Here is a 14,529-nt window from a genome sequence, read left to right as displayed (position 1 = left end):
TATAATGTGGTGACAGAGCCTCCTTAATCCCTGACCTAAAATGGGACTAATTATTATTTTGCTGAATATGTGTAAGAATCATAATATCCTCTTATTCTCGTCAAAAAGTTTTATATGTGATATTAAGGACCAGAGTTTCCTTTTATTTTATCCAATAAACGTTATTGTTAAATTTAGAAAAAAAATAAAACAAATTTACATTTCCGGTTCAAAAGGCAAACATACTATTTATATTCACAATGACTTTCGATATTAATAGTGACAAAAAAATGAAAACGCCCTTGGAATCATGGATTAATACAATAAGTAATACATGTTTTTATAACAGAAATTAGAGCATCCGACACTCAGCAAAAATGGTTACGTTTTGACAAAAAGATTAAAAACATAAAACCGAAAAAGCATCATAAAAAATCCTCCTTACCTTGCTGTGCTGCCTCCAGAGCCTGTAGAATTGGTGAAATGTTCTCATTCCAGTAACTCCTCTCCCATTCAGTTTCTGTTTCATTCGCTGCTGGTTTAGCTTCTGTTTTCAAAATAAAACACAGGTAAGAAATGAAGACAATGAAAAGTCTGATCAAATAAGCACAATTATTTTATTCAAATTCATGTGATGTGATGTGATGTCTGGGGCAGGAAATGATGTATGCGATCGCTGCTATTGGTTAGTAGTCACTGACTAACCAATAGCAGCGATCGCCAGGGCGGGACCACTGCAATTGGTCCCGGAGTATTGAGCTGTGATAGCCTTCTGTCAGAAACAGCAGGTATCACAGCTCGATGAAGCAGCGGGGGAAATGGCGATGCATTTTCCCCTGGACGTACTATTCCGGAGCTGAGCGCGAACGATGCACTTAGCGGTACGGAATAGTACGTCGCTGAGCGCGAAGGGGTTAAGCTTTCTGGAAACCTTGCAGCATAGACGAACACCTTTCCGCACATTTACAGCACAGACAGGAAGTAGTTCACATCAATTTACTGCATAGTGATGGTGCAGGCTTAGAAACTGTTCCCATGCCATAACTCATGGGAGTTGTAACCAACAGCTGACATCCTGTAGTTATGGCCAGGATCAGTAAAAGTGTCAAAAAAAGTTTGAGTTAAAAAACAAAAACTAAAATAAAAGAATAAACCCCCCCTTTTTATTTTTAAATTTTTTTACTAACCCCTTAAGGACCAACCCCAAAAGGTGGAATGCATATTAAAATCAATTCTTTCTTTGTCTTAATTTTTTTGGTTTACACAGTTCATTATTTACCTGAAATATTATAACTTTTTACATGTATGATGATAACAAATATGTATATATTTATTATTTATGGGGACTTTTATGACCAGAGGTGTTTTGGGCCTTCATGCTCAAAGCAAAATTTGACCTTCTGGAATGCTACATTCTAAGGTTGCGTTCACACACGAAGGAAATGCTGTGGACTTACCCGTGCGGAAAATCAGCAACGGATCGCAGTAATGCAAACAAATCAAATCCACTAACTGCGGAACATTTTCCACTGGAAATAAGAGCATTTTGCTCATTCTGTTGAGGCTGTTCAGAGTGTATTTAACCCTTTTCAACGTAGAAGGGGGGAAAATCTGCAGTAAATCCACCCCAAAATCCATACATAACAGGTTTTCATTTTAAGGCTGATTTGTTGCGAAAAATTCCTCAACAAATCAGCTACATGAGTGGCCATAAAAGGTACTTTTATGTTTCTTAGTCTACTCCAAAATGCATGGCTTTCTTATTGTTAATTTAAATTGGATTGGATATTAATTCATTTTGTAGTTTTTGTTTTTTTTAGGAAAAAACGGTCAGAAACCGGAAATTATCTGGTGCCTACATTGTGTAACTTATGATGTTGCTATAGCTAAGAGAACAAAAAACTAATTTTACCCTATTAACCCCTTCCCGACCACCCCAAGTAGATTAACAGGCTGCAGCGCTGGTCCTTGTGCCTGCAGCCCGTTAATCTACGTGTGCTCCTAACAGAGCACACAGGCGCTCCCCGCAGCCCGGCATCTCCCAGTACAGTCTGCTACTAGCAGCCCTAGTACTGGGGGAAAACATCGGGTCGGATCACAGCGGTGATCCGAACCGATTAACCCCTTAAATGCGGCAGTCAATAGCGACCGCCGCATTTAAGATGTTATAGCAACATCGGCACCCCGCTACGCGATTGCGGGGGCCGATTGTTGCGGGGGGGGGGGTGATTGCTATGGCAACCGGAAGCCTAACAAAGGCTTCCGGTCTGCCATCTATGGAAGGCAATTAGGTCCTGCCAGAGGCAGGACTTAATATGCCTCCTGTCAGTGTGAAACTGACAGGTATAATACCCTGCAATACATAAGTATTTCAGGGTATTCTAACAACGATCCAACAATTGGATCTAGGGACTAAAAAAAAAAAAAAAAAAAATTTACAAAAGTAAAATGTCAAAATAATACAATTTATTTCAAAAAATAAAAAAATAAATAAAAAATCACGCGCACCACATGGAAGCACTGATTCCGCGCAACAGCGGTCAAACTATGAATGTAAACAGAAAAGCACCACGTGCTTTTCTGTTTACAAACATCCAAACGGTGTCATAATGATGGCGACTGCGCGAAAATCACGCAGCCACGCATCATACGGGGCTGACACACTGAGCTTTTAAGTGCCTTTTGCGCAGACAAAATGCAGCGTTTTTTGCGTGCGCAAAAACGCACACGCTCGTGTGAATACGGCCTTAGAATATGGAGACACAAAAACAAAATATATATATTTTTTTTTAAACCGTGATTTTATCGTGCAAACACCGTAAAACATAAAAAACCTATATACATATGGTATCGCCGTAATTGCATCAACCCGGAAAATAAATTAAATGTCATTTATAGCGCACGGTGAACGCCGTAAAATTTTTTTATAAAAAACTATAGACGTTTTGACGGTCTAATTACACTAAATTCAGCAAAAAACCTATGGGATCAAAATGGCCACTATACCCCTAGACAAATTCATTTAGGGCTGTAGTTTCCCAAATGGGGTCACTTTTGGGGGGTGTCCACTGTTTTGGTCCCTCAGGGGCTTTGCAAATGCGACATGACACTCGAAAACCAATTGAGTAAACTTGAGCTCCAAAAGCCAAATAGTGCTCCTTCCCTTCTGAGCCCCGCCGTGTGTCCAAACAGCCATTTATGACCACTTGTGGGGTATTGCCGTAATCAGGAGAAATTGCTTTACAAATCTTCGAGAGCTTTTTCTTCTTTTTTCCTTGTAAAAATTGATAATTTCTACGTTTTATTGGGAGAAAAAAAATTAGATTTTCATTTTTACAGACTAATTCCTCTAAATTCAGCAAAAAACCTGTGTGGTTAAAATGCTCACTATACCCCTTGATGAATTCCTTGAGGGGTATAGTTTGCCAAATAATGTCTTTTTGGGCATGTTTCCACTGTTTTGGCACTACAAGACCTCTTCAAACCGGACATGGTGCCTAAAATATATTCTAATAAAAAGGAGACCCCAAAATCCTCTATGTGCTCCTCTACTTCTGAGGCCGATGTTTCAGTCCATTAGCACATTAGGGCCACATGCGGGATATTTATAAAAACTGCAGAATCTGGGCAATAAATATTGAGTTGTGTTTCTCTGGTAAAACCTTTTGTGTTACAGAAAAAAATAAAAAAAAAAATGGATTAAAATGGGCTTCCCGACAAAAAAAAAAAAAATTTGTACATTTCCCCTCTACTTTGCTTTAATTCCGGTGAAACACCTAAAGGCTTAAGAAACTTTCTAAATGCTGTATTAAATACTTTGTGGGGTGCAGTTTTTAAAATGGGGTGATTTATTGGCACTTTCTAATATATAAGGCCCTCAATGCCACTATAGAACTGAACTGGTACCTATATTGGAAATATTCTTGAAAATGTGAGAAATTGCTGCTAAATTTCTAAGCCTTGTAACGTTCTAGAAAAATAATAGGATGTTCAAAAAAATGATGCCAACATAAAGTAGACATATGGAAAATGTTAATTAGTAACTATTGTGTGTGGTATTACTATCAGTCTTACAAGCAAATGCTAATTTTTGCAAATTTTCTCTAAAGTTTGGTGATTTTCACAAACAAATACTGAATTTATTGATCAAATTTTTCCACTAACATGCAGTACAATATGTCACGAGAAAATCTCAGAATTGCTTGGATAGGTAAAAGAATTCCCAAGTTATTACCACATAAAGTGGTATGTCAGATTTGAAAAAATTGGCTGCGTCCACAAGTCCAAAACAGGCTCAGTCCTGAAGGGGTTAAAGGCGCAAAAGAAATAAGGGCCAGGGTAGAAAAGACTAAAATTGGTGGCCGTGGCATAATTATTTTGTTTGACATAACATACATTATGCCTGACAGGAATGTATTAATGCCTGAACACCTCATGTTCATACAAAACGCGTTTGTGTCACATAGAATGTCTACAATTGGTTCCTATTGGGTTAGAATGGTATTTCCCTTTTTTTGAAAGGGGGGAATTTAATTCCTTCACTTAATGGTTTGTTTTTTTATTTCCCATTTTACTGTAGTTATGTATTAATTATGTATTTTTACTATAGGGGCACAAGTTAGCAGGGAACACATGTGTTACCTTCTGTCCCCATATACAGATCCCTGCTCATAGTGATCTAATGGTAACAGCCCATTGGATCACTGTTTCTAATGACCTGTATAGCCAAACATACATAGAAGACGCACATTGCATCTTTTTTGCATGTCTCCAATCCCCCTCTGCACAGGAAATCCCTGTGACGTCATTACTGACATCACAGGATTCCCCAGCAACTACCCAAATGTGCAAGCAGCAGCTTCTACGTTTGGGAACTCATCACTCAATATAAACGCGGTGTCCAGGGTTTTTTGGTGAAAGGGACCTGATTATTTCTGTTATTATTACAGTATAGGGTCTGGCTGTCACACTGACAGCCTGATCCAGCTAATGACCATGATGCAGGAGTTGACAATGATGTAGAATTGTTTTTTGCTATTTTTATAGTATAAATGCAGCCTTTCTGCCACCAGTTACAGCCAAGTTGAAGTGAATTTACAAAGTGGGAGGTATAAATTTCTGGCTCAATTTCACAGCAAAGCACAAATCCAGCATGGCGGCACACAGAAAGCAAAGTGGACAATAGTAGAAGGGCTGAGACTATGTGCACCACAATCAATATTTTTATACATTTTTTTTGCACTGTTACATTCTTTGTAAACTCTTTCATTATATATTGTAGCAGTGCAGCTACTAAGAGCCAAGATTTGGGCCTAGAATGTAATAATCAAAAGGAATTTTACTAGAGAAAGTTTCTCCTTAGTGTGAGAAACCTGGAAAAAAAGGTATGGATTGCTGGAGTGGAAGAAAAGTTCCACTCCATCGTCAGGACAGTCCAGGGTTTGGGCTGTCTTATGAGTCACATTAGCCGCCAGCTGAGAGGGCTCCTTTAACCCCCTTCCCTCTTTGGCCACTTTTGACCTTCCTGACAGAGCCTCATTTTTCAAATCTGACATGTTTCATTTTATGTGGTAATAACTTCGGAATGCTTTTACCTATCCAAGCGATTCTGAGATTGTTTTCTCCTGACACATTGGACTTTATGTTACTGCCAAAATTTGCTCGATATGTTCAGTATTTAATTGTGAAAAACAAAATGTTGCGAAAAATTGCAAAAATTAGCATTTTTCACAATTTAAATGTATCTGCTTATAAGACAGGCAGTTATAACACACAAAATTGTACCTAATTAACATTCCCCATATGTCTACTTTAGATTGGCATCTTTTTTTGAACATCCTTTATTTTTCTAGGACGTTACAAGGCTTTGAACTTTAGCAGCAATTTCTCACATTTTCAAGAAAATTTCAAAAGGCTATTTTTACAGGGACCAGTTCAGTTGTGACGTGGCTTTGAGGGCCTTATTTATTAGAAACCGCCAAAAAGTCACCCCATTTTCAAAACTTCACCCCTCAAAGTATTCAAAACCGCATTTAGAAAATGTCTTAACCCTTTAGACATTTCACAGGAATTAAAGCAAAGTAGAGGTGTAATTTACAAAATGTCATATTTTTTTGCAGAAAGAAATTTTTAATACAATTTTTTTTATAACACAGAAGGTTTTACCAGAGAAATGCAACTTAATATTTATTGCCCGGGTTCTGCAGTTTTTGGAAATATCCCACATGTGGCCGTAGCGTGCTTCTGGAATGAAGCACTGGCCTCAGAAGTAAAGGAGTACCTAGTGGATTTTGGGGCCTGATTTTTGTTAGAATATATTTTAGGCACCATGTCAGGTTTGAAGGGCTCTTGCGGTGCCAAAACAGTGAAAATCCCCCAAAAGTGACCCCATTTGGGAAACTACACACCTCAAGGAAATTATCTAGGGGGTATAGTGAGCATTTTGATCGCACAGGTTTTTTGCAGAAATTATTGGATGTAGGCCGTGAAAATTAAAATCTACATTTTTTTCAAAGAAAATGTAGGTTTAGCGATTTTTTTCTCATTTCCATAAGGACTAAAGGAGAAAAAGCACCGCAAAGTTTGTAAAGCAATTTCTCCCGAGTAAAACAGTACCCCACATGTGGTAATACACGACTGTTTGGACACACGGCAGGGCTTAGAAGGGAAAGAGCGCTATTTGGCTTTTGGAGCTCAAATTTAGCAGGAATGGTTTGCGGAAACCATGTCACATTTACAAAGCCCCTGAGGGGACAAAACAGTGGAAACTCCCTACAAGTGACCCCATTTTGGAAACTACACCCATTGAGGAAATTATCTAGGGGTATAGTGAGCGTTTTTGACCCCACAGGTTTTTTGCAGAAATTATTGGAAGTAGGCCCTGAAAATGCCAATCTAAATTTTTTCAAAGAAAATGTAGGTTTAGCTAATTTTTTCGCATTTCCACAAGGACTGAAGGATAAAAAGCACTGCAAAATTTGTAAAGCAATTTCTCCCGAGTAAAACAGTACCCCACATGTGGTAATAACCAGCTGTTTGGACACACGGCAGGGCTTAGAAGGGAAAGAGCGCTATTTGGCTTTTGGTGATCACATTTAGCAGGAATGGTTTGCAGAGGCCATGTCACATTTGCAAAGCCCCTGAGGGGACAAAACAATGAAAACACCCAAAAAATTACTCCATTTAGGAACCTACACCTCTTGAGGAATTCATCGAGGGGTGTAGTAAGCATTTTAACCCCACAGATGTTTCATAGAATTTATTAGAATTGGGCAGTGAAAATAAAAACAATCCTTTTTCTTCAATAAGACGTAGCTTTAGCACAAAATTTTTCATTTTCTCAACAAATAAAGGAAAAAAAAGAACCCAACATTTGTAAAGCAATTTCTCTTGAGTACGGCAATACCCCATATGTGGTCATAAACTGCTTTTTGGGCACACGGCAGGGCTCAGAAGGGAAGGAGCGACATTTGGAGTGCAGATGTTGCTGGATTGGTTTCTGGGCGTCTGTGGGCCCAAAAGAGTGGAAACCCCCCAGAAGTGACCCAATTTTGGAAACTACACCCCTCATTTCATTTACCTAGGGGTGTAGTAAGCATTTTAACCCTGCAGGTGTTTTGTAGAAATTAGTGTGCACTCGATGTTGCAGAGTGAAAATGGGATTTTTTTTCATAGATATGCCAATATGTGGTGACCAGCTTGTGCCACCATAACAGGACAGCGCTCTAATTATTACGCAGTGTTTCCTGGTTTTAGAAACACTCTACATGGGGCACTAATCTTTTGCCTGGACATTCGACCAGGCTCAGGAGTGAAAGCGTACCATGTAAAATTGTGGCCTAATTTGTCGATTTACAAAGTATTGGTTCACAACTGCAGAGGCTCAGATGTGAAATAATAAAAAGAAACCCCTGAGAAGTGAACCCATTTGGAAACTACACCCCTCAAGGCATTTATTAAGGGGTGTAGTGAGCATTTTCACCCCACAGGTCTTTTTCATAAATTATTGCACTGCGGATGGTGCAAATTAAAAATTTATATTTTTCCCTAGATATGCCATTTTAGTGACAAATATGTCATGCCCAGCTTATGACACTGGAGACACACACTCCATAAATTGTTAAAAGGGTTCTCCCGGGTATGACGATGCCATATATGTGGAAGGAAATTGCGGTTTGGGCACATTGTAGGGTTCAGAGCTGAGGGAGTGCCATTTGGCTTTTGGAGAGCAAATTTTGCTTGGTAGTAGATTTGTTGTTTGATTATTGCTGGTGTTTCCATTTATAATGTGGGGGTACATGTAAGCTGGGCAGAGTACATCAGGGGCATAGTCAGGTGGTATAATAATGGGGTAAAAAAACAATAAAATGATCCATAGATGTGTGTTACGCTGTGACACAATCCTTTCTGTACAGGCCGGTGTCGCACTGATATATGGCGTCCTTTCTTATCCCCCTTTTGGTCCACACTCCGCACCTTTGCAGTTTGGGTAATTTTGCTGGGCAGTGTTCTGGTATAATACGGGCACCCTCGCTTCCAGCAGATATGTTTGGGCTCTCCCCTTCCTGGTTCCCTAATTTTAGGTCCTTGATAAATCGCCTCTTGAAACAGAAGAAATGTTCCCCTCGGGCCAGCACAACTGCATATTTTTTATTTCCTGACTTATTAGAGCCTTAACTAATTTTATTATTTCATAGACGTAGTGGTATGAGGGCTTTTTTTTGCGGCACGAGTTGTAGTACTATTGGTACCATTTTTTGCGGTACATGCGACTTTTTGATCACCTTTTATCCTATTTTTTGGGAGGCCAGATAAACAAAAAAATGCAATTCTGGCATAGTTTTTTTAGTTTTTTTTATATAGCGTTCACCACGCATTATAAATTACATGTTAGCTTTATTCTGCGGGTGAGTACGATTCAGGCGATACCTAATTTATAGCACTTTTTTATGTTTTACAACTTTTTGCACAATAAAATTACTTTGATAAAAAGAATGTATTTTTTCTGTCACCAAGTTGTGAGAACCATAACTTTTTAGTCGACAGAGCTGTATGAGGGCTTGTTTTTTGCGAGACTATCTATAGTTTTTATAGGTACCATTTTTTGGATACGTGCGACTTTTTGATCACTTTTTTTTTCCAATATTTGTAGGTCAAAGTGACCAAAAAAACAGAAACTCTGCAAAAGTTTAAGTTTTTTTTTTACGCTGTTCACCGCGTGCAATAAATAATATATTTTGATACCTCAGGTCGTTACGGTCGCGGCGATACCAAATACGTATGGTTTATTATTATTTTTCACTAATAAAGGACTTGATAAGAGAAAAAGGGCGATTGTGTTTTATTTTATGACTTGAAACTTTTATTGTTTTCAAACTTATTTTTTTCACTTTTTTTTTACACTTTTTCTCAAGACCCACTAGGGGCCTTGATGGTCCAACTGTCAGATTTATTTTTTTCTAAAATATTGCACTACCTACGTAGTGCAATGTATTAGATCTGTCAGTTATTCAATGACAGCAAGCAGATTAGGCTTCGCCTCCCGGCGGGGCCTAATCGGCTTCCGTAATGGCAGAGCAGGAGGCCAGTGTCTCCTGTTGCCATAGCAGCAGTCGCCAGTCCTGATTGCCTGTCAGGGCTGGCGATCTGCTAGCAACCGCTAAGATGTAGCGATCGCTTTCGATTGCTGCATCGAAGGGGTTAATGGCAGGGATCGGAGCTAGCTCCAGTTCCTGCCATTACAGGTGGATGTCAGCTGTAACATATAGTTGACTTCCACCGCTGAGGACGCCGGATCAATCAGCTCCTGAGCCGGCGCCATCTTGCCGGCAGCTACGGAAGCCGATCAGGCTCCGCCGCCGGGCGGATCTTGACCGGCTTTCGTGCTAGGCAGACCGGGAGGCCAGTATTAGGCCTCCGGTTGCCATTGCAGCCACCTGAACCCTGGCAATTTCATTGCTGGGGTTCCGATGAGATGCAAACAGCTTAAATGTAGAGATGAACGCTGCATTGAAGGGGTTAATGGCGGGGATCGAAGCTAATTTCGGTCCCCGCCATTACAGCCGGATGTCCGCTGTAAGATACAGCGGACATCCGGGGATGATGGCACCGACTCAGCTTCTGAGCCGGTGCCAAGCATTTAGCGTAAGTATACGACATTTTGCGGGAAGCACTGGCTTTCCATGTCGTATACTTACGACAAATGTCGGGAAGGGGTTAAGAAAGGTGTGATCTGTTCACACAATGCTCCCAGTCTGAGGAAGACAGGCATTGCCAGCCTGTGGGAGTTTGTTATGAGGTGATGGGCAGTATGCCTTTCACCCTGCTAGCCTAGGACTTATTTTGTATCATTTTGTAAAAAAAAACGCTTTTCATGTATGAAGACGCTGGTTGCGGCCAGTTTCAAACCGAATCCACTGTGTTGGAGTGAAAATTTTCAAGTGTGTCAACCATACATACAAGACTTGAGCGCACAAAAGTGTTTAGAGCCTCAGTGGGGGGTTTTGTAACTTGCAGCACTATTCTTGCCATCAAAATATGGGAATCCCTGACAGTACCCATTATAAGTCAATGAAATCCGTCACAGTGTCATAGCTTACATTATAAATGGAGGCCATGACGCTAGTGTGAACATAGCCTAAGGAAGCACATGTCAGAGTGGCTGTACAATAACAGCACTCATTTTTTTTTTGTTGCCTTTGCATAATGAGCAACGGTCCTTAGAAAACTGCATAAAAACCAAATGATCATTAAAACGAGAGGCAAGAAAGATGTTGAGGTTTATTAAGACAGTGACTGGATTATAATAGGTTAAAATGGAGTTCAACAGCACCAAGCTAGCACAGAAAATAATGTATGGAGTTTTGGACATTGGATTTGTACAAATTTTGAATGGAGGCTGCATTTAGTTAATATTCAATGCAAATCTTTTTCCAAAAACAAGTCATCACTTTTTTTCTTGTTTTACACTATGTCAATAGTCTTGAGAAGTGGTTTTGCATCTATCACTTTGGGTTTCAGATAATGAACAGGAAACTTGAAAAAAAATACAAAAACAAAATAGGTATTGAGGATTGCCGAGTTATTGCGGTCTCAGTGGTGTACTCACAACAGACATGACTCTACTGGTCCCAAAAACACTACCCAGTCTTCAGCGATTGGCTACTGTTTTTAGCACACAGTTTCAGAAGCCTTAGCAACACTGCAGCAGTTTAAAGCCTCTTTCACATAAACCTAACTTCTACATTGTTCTTGGTTGTCTCCTCAAAGTTCTCACCTCAAAAAAAAGAAATAAATTTGACAAACAAGTCTAAAAGCCTGCAGAAGATATAATTGTAGTATAAATATGGCAAACGGACGTATAAAAAGACCATTAGTCTCACAATCTATGAATTCCTGTAAAAACATGGTAAATAAATCAATTTGTAAAACATAATGGGGTAGATTTACTAATACTGTCTACATTTTAGACAGCAGAAACTTAGACAAGGCAGTCAGAAAATACGCCAAATTCATCAAAGTGTTGCATGCAGTATGATAAATTTGGTGCATCTAGCTAGACACTTTTCTCTCCCTTATACCACCTATTAGTTGGCTCAGTTTAAGCCAGTTTTTTTGCGACAAAATGTTCACACATTTTTGGTGTGCGGTGCCGTATATTAAACCATGCCCTCTGTGCTAGACCCCGCCCCTTCAGCTAAGCCACACACCCTCGTCGAGCATGTCTGAAAAAGTGTCTTAAACAGTTATTAAATGTGGCGCAAAGCATGTATGCCAGAATTGTGGCGCATTTTGAATAGTAAATCTTCCCCAATACGTTGCTCGTATGACTGTGGAACAAATAATAAACAAACAATAAAAAAAACATTCAAAATGGAATGCAACATAAGGCTATCTGAATATAAAACACAACATTATAGTAGCTTGAACCCATGAATTGACAGCAATAAACCCTTAAATGGCCACTAACTTTTCAAACAAGTTATGCTAATCTAATAGCATATCTGATGTTTATCAACTTTGTAATTTACTTACTGTTAACATTTTGTTGTTTAAAGAGGCTCTGTCACCAGATTTTGCAACCCCTATCTGCTATTGCAGCAGATAGGCGCTGCAATGTAGATTACAGTAACGTTTTTATTTTTTAAAAAACGAGCATTTTTGGCCAAGTTATGACCATTTTTGTAATTATGCAAATGAGGCTTGCAAAAGTCCAAGTGGGTGTGTTTAAAAGTACAAGTCCAAGTGGGTGTGTATTATGTGCGTACATCGGGGCGTTTTTAATACTTTTACTAGCTGGGCGCTGTGAAGAGAAGTAACATCCTCTTCTCTTCAGAACGCCCAGCTTGTGACAGTGCAGATCTGTGACGTCACTCACAGGTCCTGCATCGTGACGGCCACATCGGCACCAGAGGCTACAGTTGATTCTGCAGCAGCATCAGCGTTTGCAGGTAAGTCGATCTTACCTGCAAACGCTGATGCTGCTGCAGAATCAACTGTAGCCTCTGGTGCCGATGTGGCCGTCACGATGCAGGACCTGTGAGTGACGTCACAGATCTGCACTGTCACAAGCTGGGCGTTCTGAAGAGAAGAGGATGTTACTTCTCATCAGAGCGCCCAGCTAGTGAAAGTATTAAAAACGCCCCGATGTACGCACATAATACACACCCACTTGGACTTGTACTTTTAAACACACCCACTTGGACTTTTGCAAGCCTCATTTGCATAACTACAAAAATGGTCATAACTTGGCCAAAAATGCTCGTTTTTTAAAAATAAAAACGTTACTGTAATCTACATTGCAGCGCCTATCTGCTGCAATAGCAGATAGGGGTTGCAAAATCTGGTGACAGAGCCTCTTTAACCCATGCAAATTCTGTGTGTAGTTACTGGTGTATCCCTTCCTGTAAATCGGATGTCCACCGCCTGTTGTCAAACAAAATCTGTCTCTAGTTACAGAGCAGAGGAAACGGACTGCATGAAGTGGGGGGGGGGGGGGTGTCTCTTCATGGCCTGCCAATCGAAGTCTATGAAGAGGGGAGGAGAAGACGAGGAGAGAGCAGAGATAGATAGAGAGACAGAGACATGCTACCCATAGAAGTCTATGGAGAGAGGAAGGGAGAGGGAGGAGCAAACACAGTGAGAGACACAGACACGCTGCCGTAGAAGTCCATGTAGAGAGGAGCGTGGAGCAGGAGAAGGAAGCAGGTGTAAAAAAGGCAGACAAACTGCACATCAAAGTCTATAAGGGGAAGCAGGAGCTGAGAAGAGATACAGACACTATGCTCATAAAATTCTATGAAGGGGCAGGAGGAGGGAGCAGTGTGAGAGACAAATGCACACAGATGTGCTGCAGCTTCTGGTAAGAGTTATATGTCCCATCCCCCAAGTGCTGGATTCTCAGCAACAGAGGAAGGTTATATAAGCTTTATCTGTGTGCACTGATAATACTAAGCACTCAGCCCCCTCATGTATATTAGGTGTGAGTGTGGTTGTTCATCAGTATTGTGCACCTGTGTAACCTTACTCTATGTAGCATTTTGCTTGTCTGCACCCTGCTGGGAGCTGGCGATTGAGCTTGCCCTTCTATCGGTAAGTATGGCTTTTTTTTTTAGAAAATATATGTCCCCTTTTTCTGTAGTTTGTAATTTGAGAGTAGGACCCTTGACGCGAGTTGCGAGCTTGCGTATTTTGGCCAAAATATCAACTAATACCTCATGTTTATCATGGATATTTTTTAAGGATGCATTCAGGCTTTTAGAATTCTCGGGGATAGAGGGGTGACACTACATAGAGGGGTGCACCTAGATAGTGCTGGGCAGCCAGCCAAATCTATTAGTATGTCTATGATTAATAGGCTGCAAACTAGCATGGTGCACTAAACGTTACTATGTGACTGGCACCCTTGTATAAGCTTTATCTGTGTGCAATGATGATACTAAGCACCCACACCCCTAAAGAATAGTAGGTGGTTGTTCATCAGTATTCTGCAATTTGTCTAACCTTCCTCCATGTAGCATTGTGCTTGTCTGCTTCCTGCTAGGAGCTGGCGATTGAGCTTGCCCTTGTATCAGTAAGTATGGCTTTTTTCTGTGATTTTTTTAGTAAATATAGGTCCCCTTTTTCTGTGGTTTGTCAGTTAGACTCCTCCCACTAGCTCAGCAAAAACTGGGAATTAGAGACCGAACCTGCAGAGGGGAAAACTTATATAACGTGGCATATACAAGTCATATAATGTCCAGAAATAATGTTATTCCTCATGCACACACATTTTAAAACTGCAAAGGGGCTGATTCGCAAGGCCCTATTACAGAACCAAGTTGTAAGTATCTGAAATACAGCAACCATAGAAATCCATGGGCCCCCACCGCATGCCTCTAATTCCAAAAAAAGGCATGCAGAAGTTTTTGAGTGAAAAATAAAATAAAAAATAAAAAGTCACTTTGGCTCGTAAATCTTAAAATTTGAGAGTCTAAATTTTTTGGGGTTGGCAAATAAAAAAAACAAAAACTCCTCAACATTGTTACACTAGACGGTGGACGGACTAGCAGC

The 14,529-nt window shown here is 40.2% G+C and overlaps 1 protein-coding gene across 2 annotated transcripts in view; it reads right to left on the bottom strand.

Annotated features, from left to right (window-relative positions):
- Window positions 1-14,529, bottom strand: part of ARMC2 (armadillo repeat containing 2) — a 107,119-nt gene that overhangs the window by 54,073 nt on the left and 38,517 nt on the right. For both annotated transcript variants that reach the window (XM_075862249.1, XM_075862250.1), the window contains exon 7: window positions 425-526. In XM_075862249.1, coding sequence (XP_075718364.1) covers window positions 425-526 — 102 coding nt within the window. The remainder of the gene's footprint in view (window positions 1-424; window positions 527-14,529) is intronic.

The sequence above is a fragment of the Rhinoderma darwinii genome, chromosome 4, assembly GCF_050947455.1.
Source record: "Rhinoderma darwinii isolate aRhiDar2 chromosome 4, aRhiDar2.hap1, whole genome shotgun sequence".
In the NCBI taxonomy this organism is placed as follows: Eukaryota; Metazoa; Chordata; class Amphibia; order Anura; family Rhinodermatidae; genus Rhinoderma; species Rhinoderma darwinii.
This window is presented reverse-complemented; position numbering and strand designations above follow the sequence as displayed.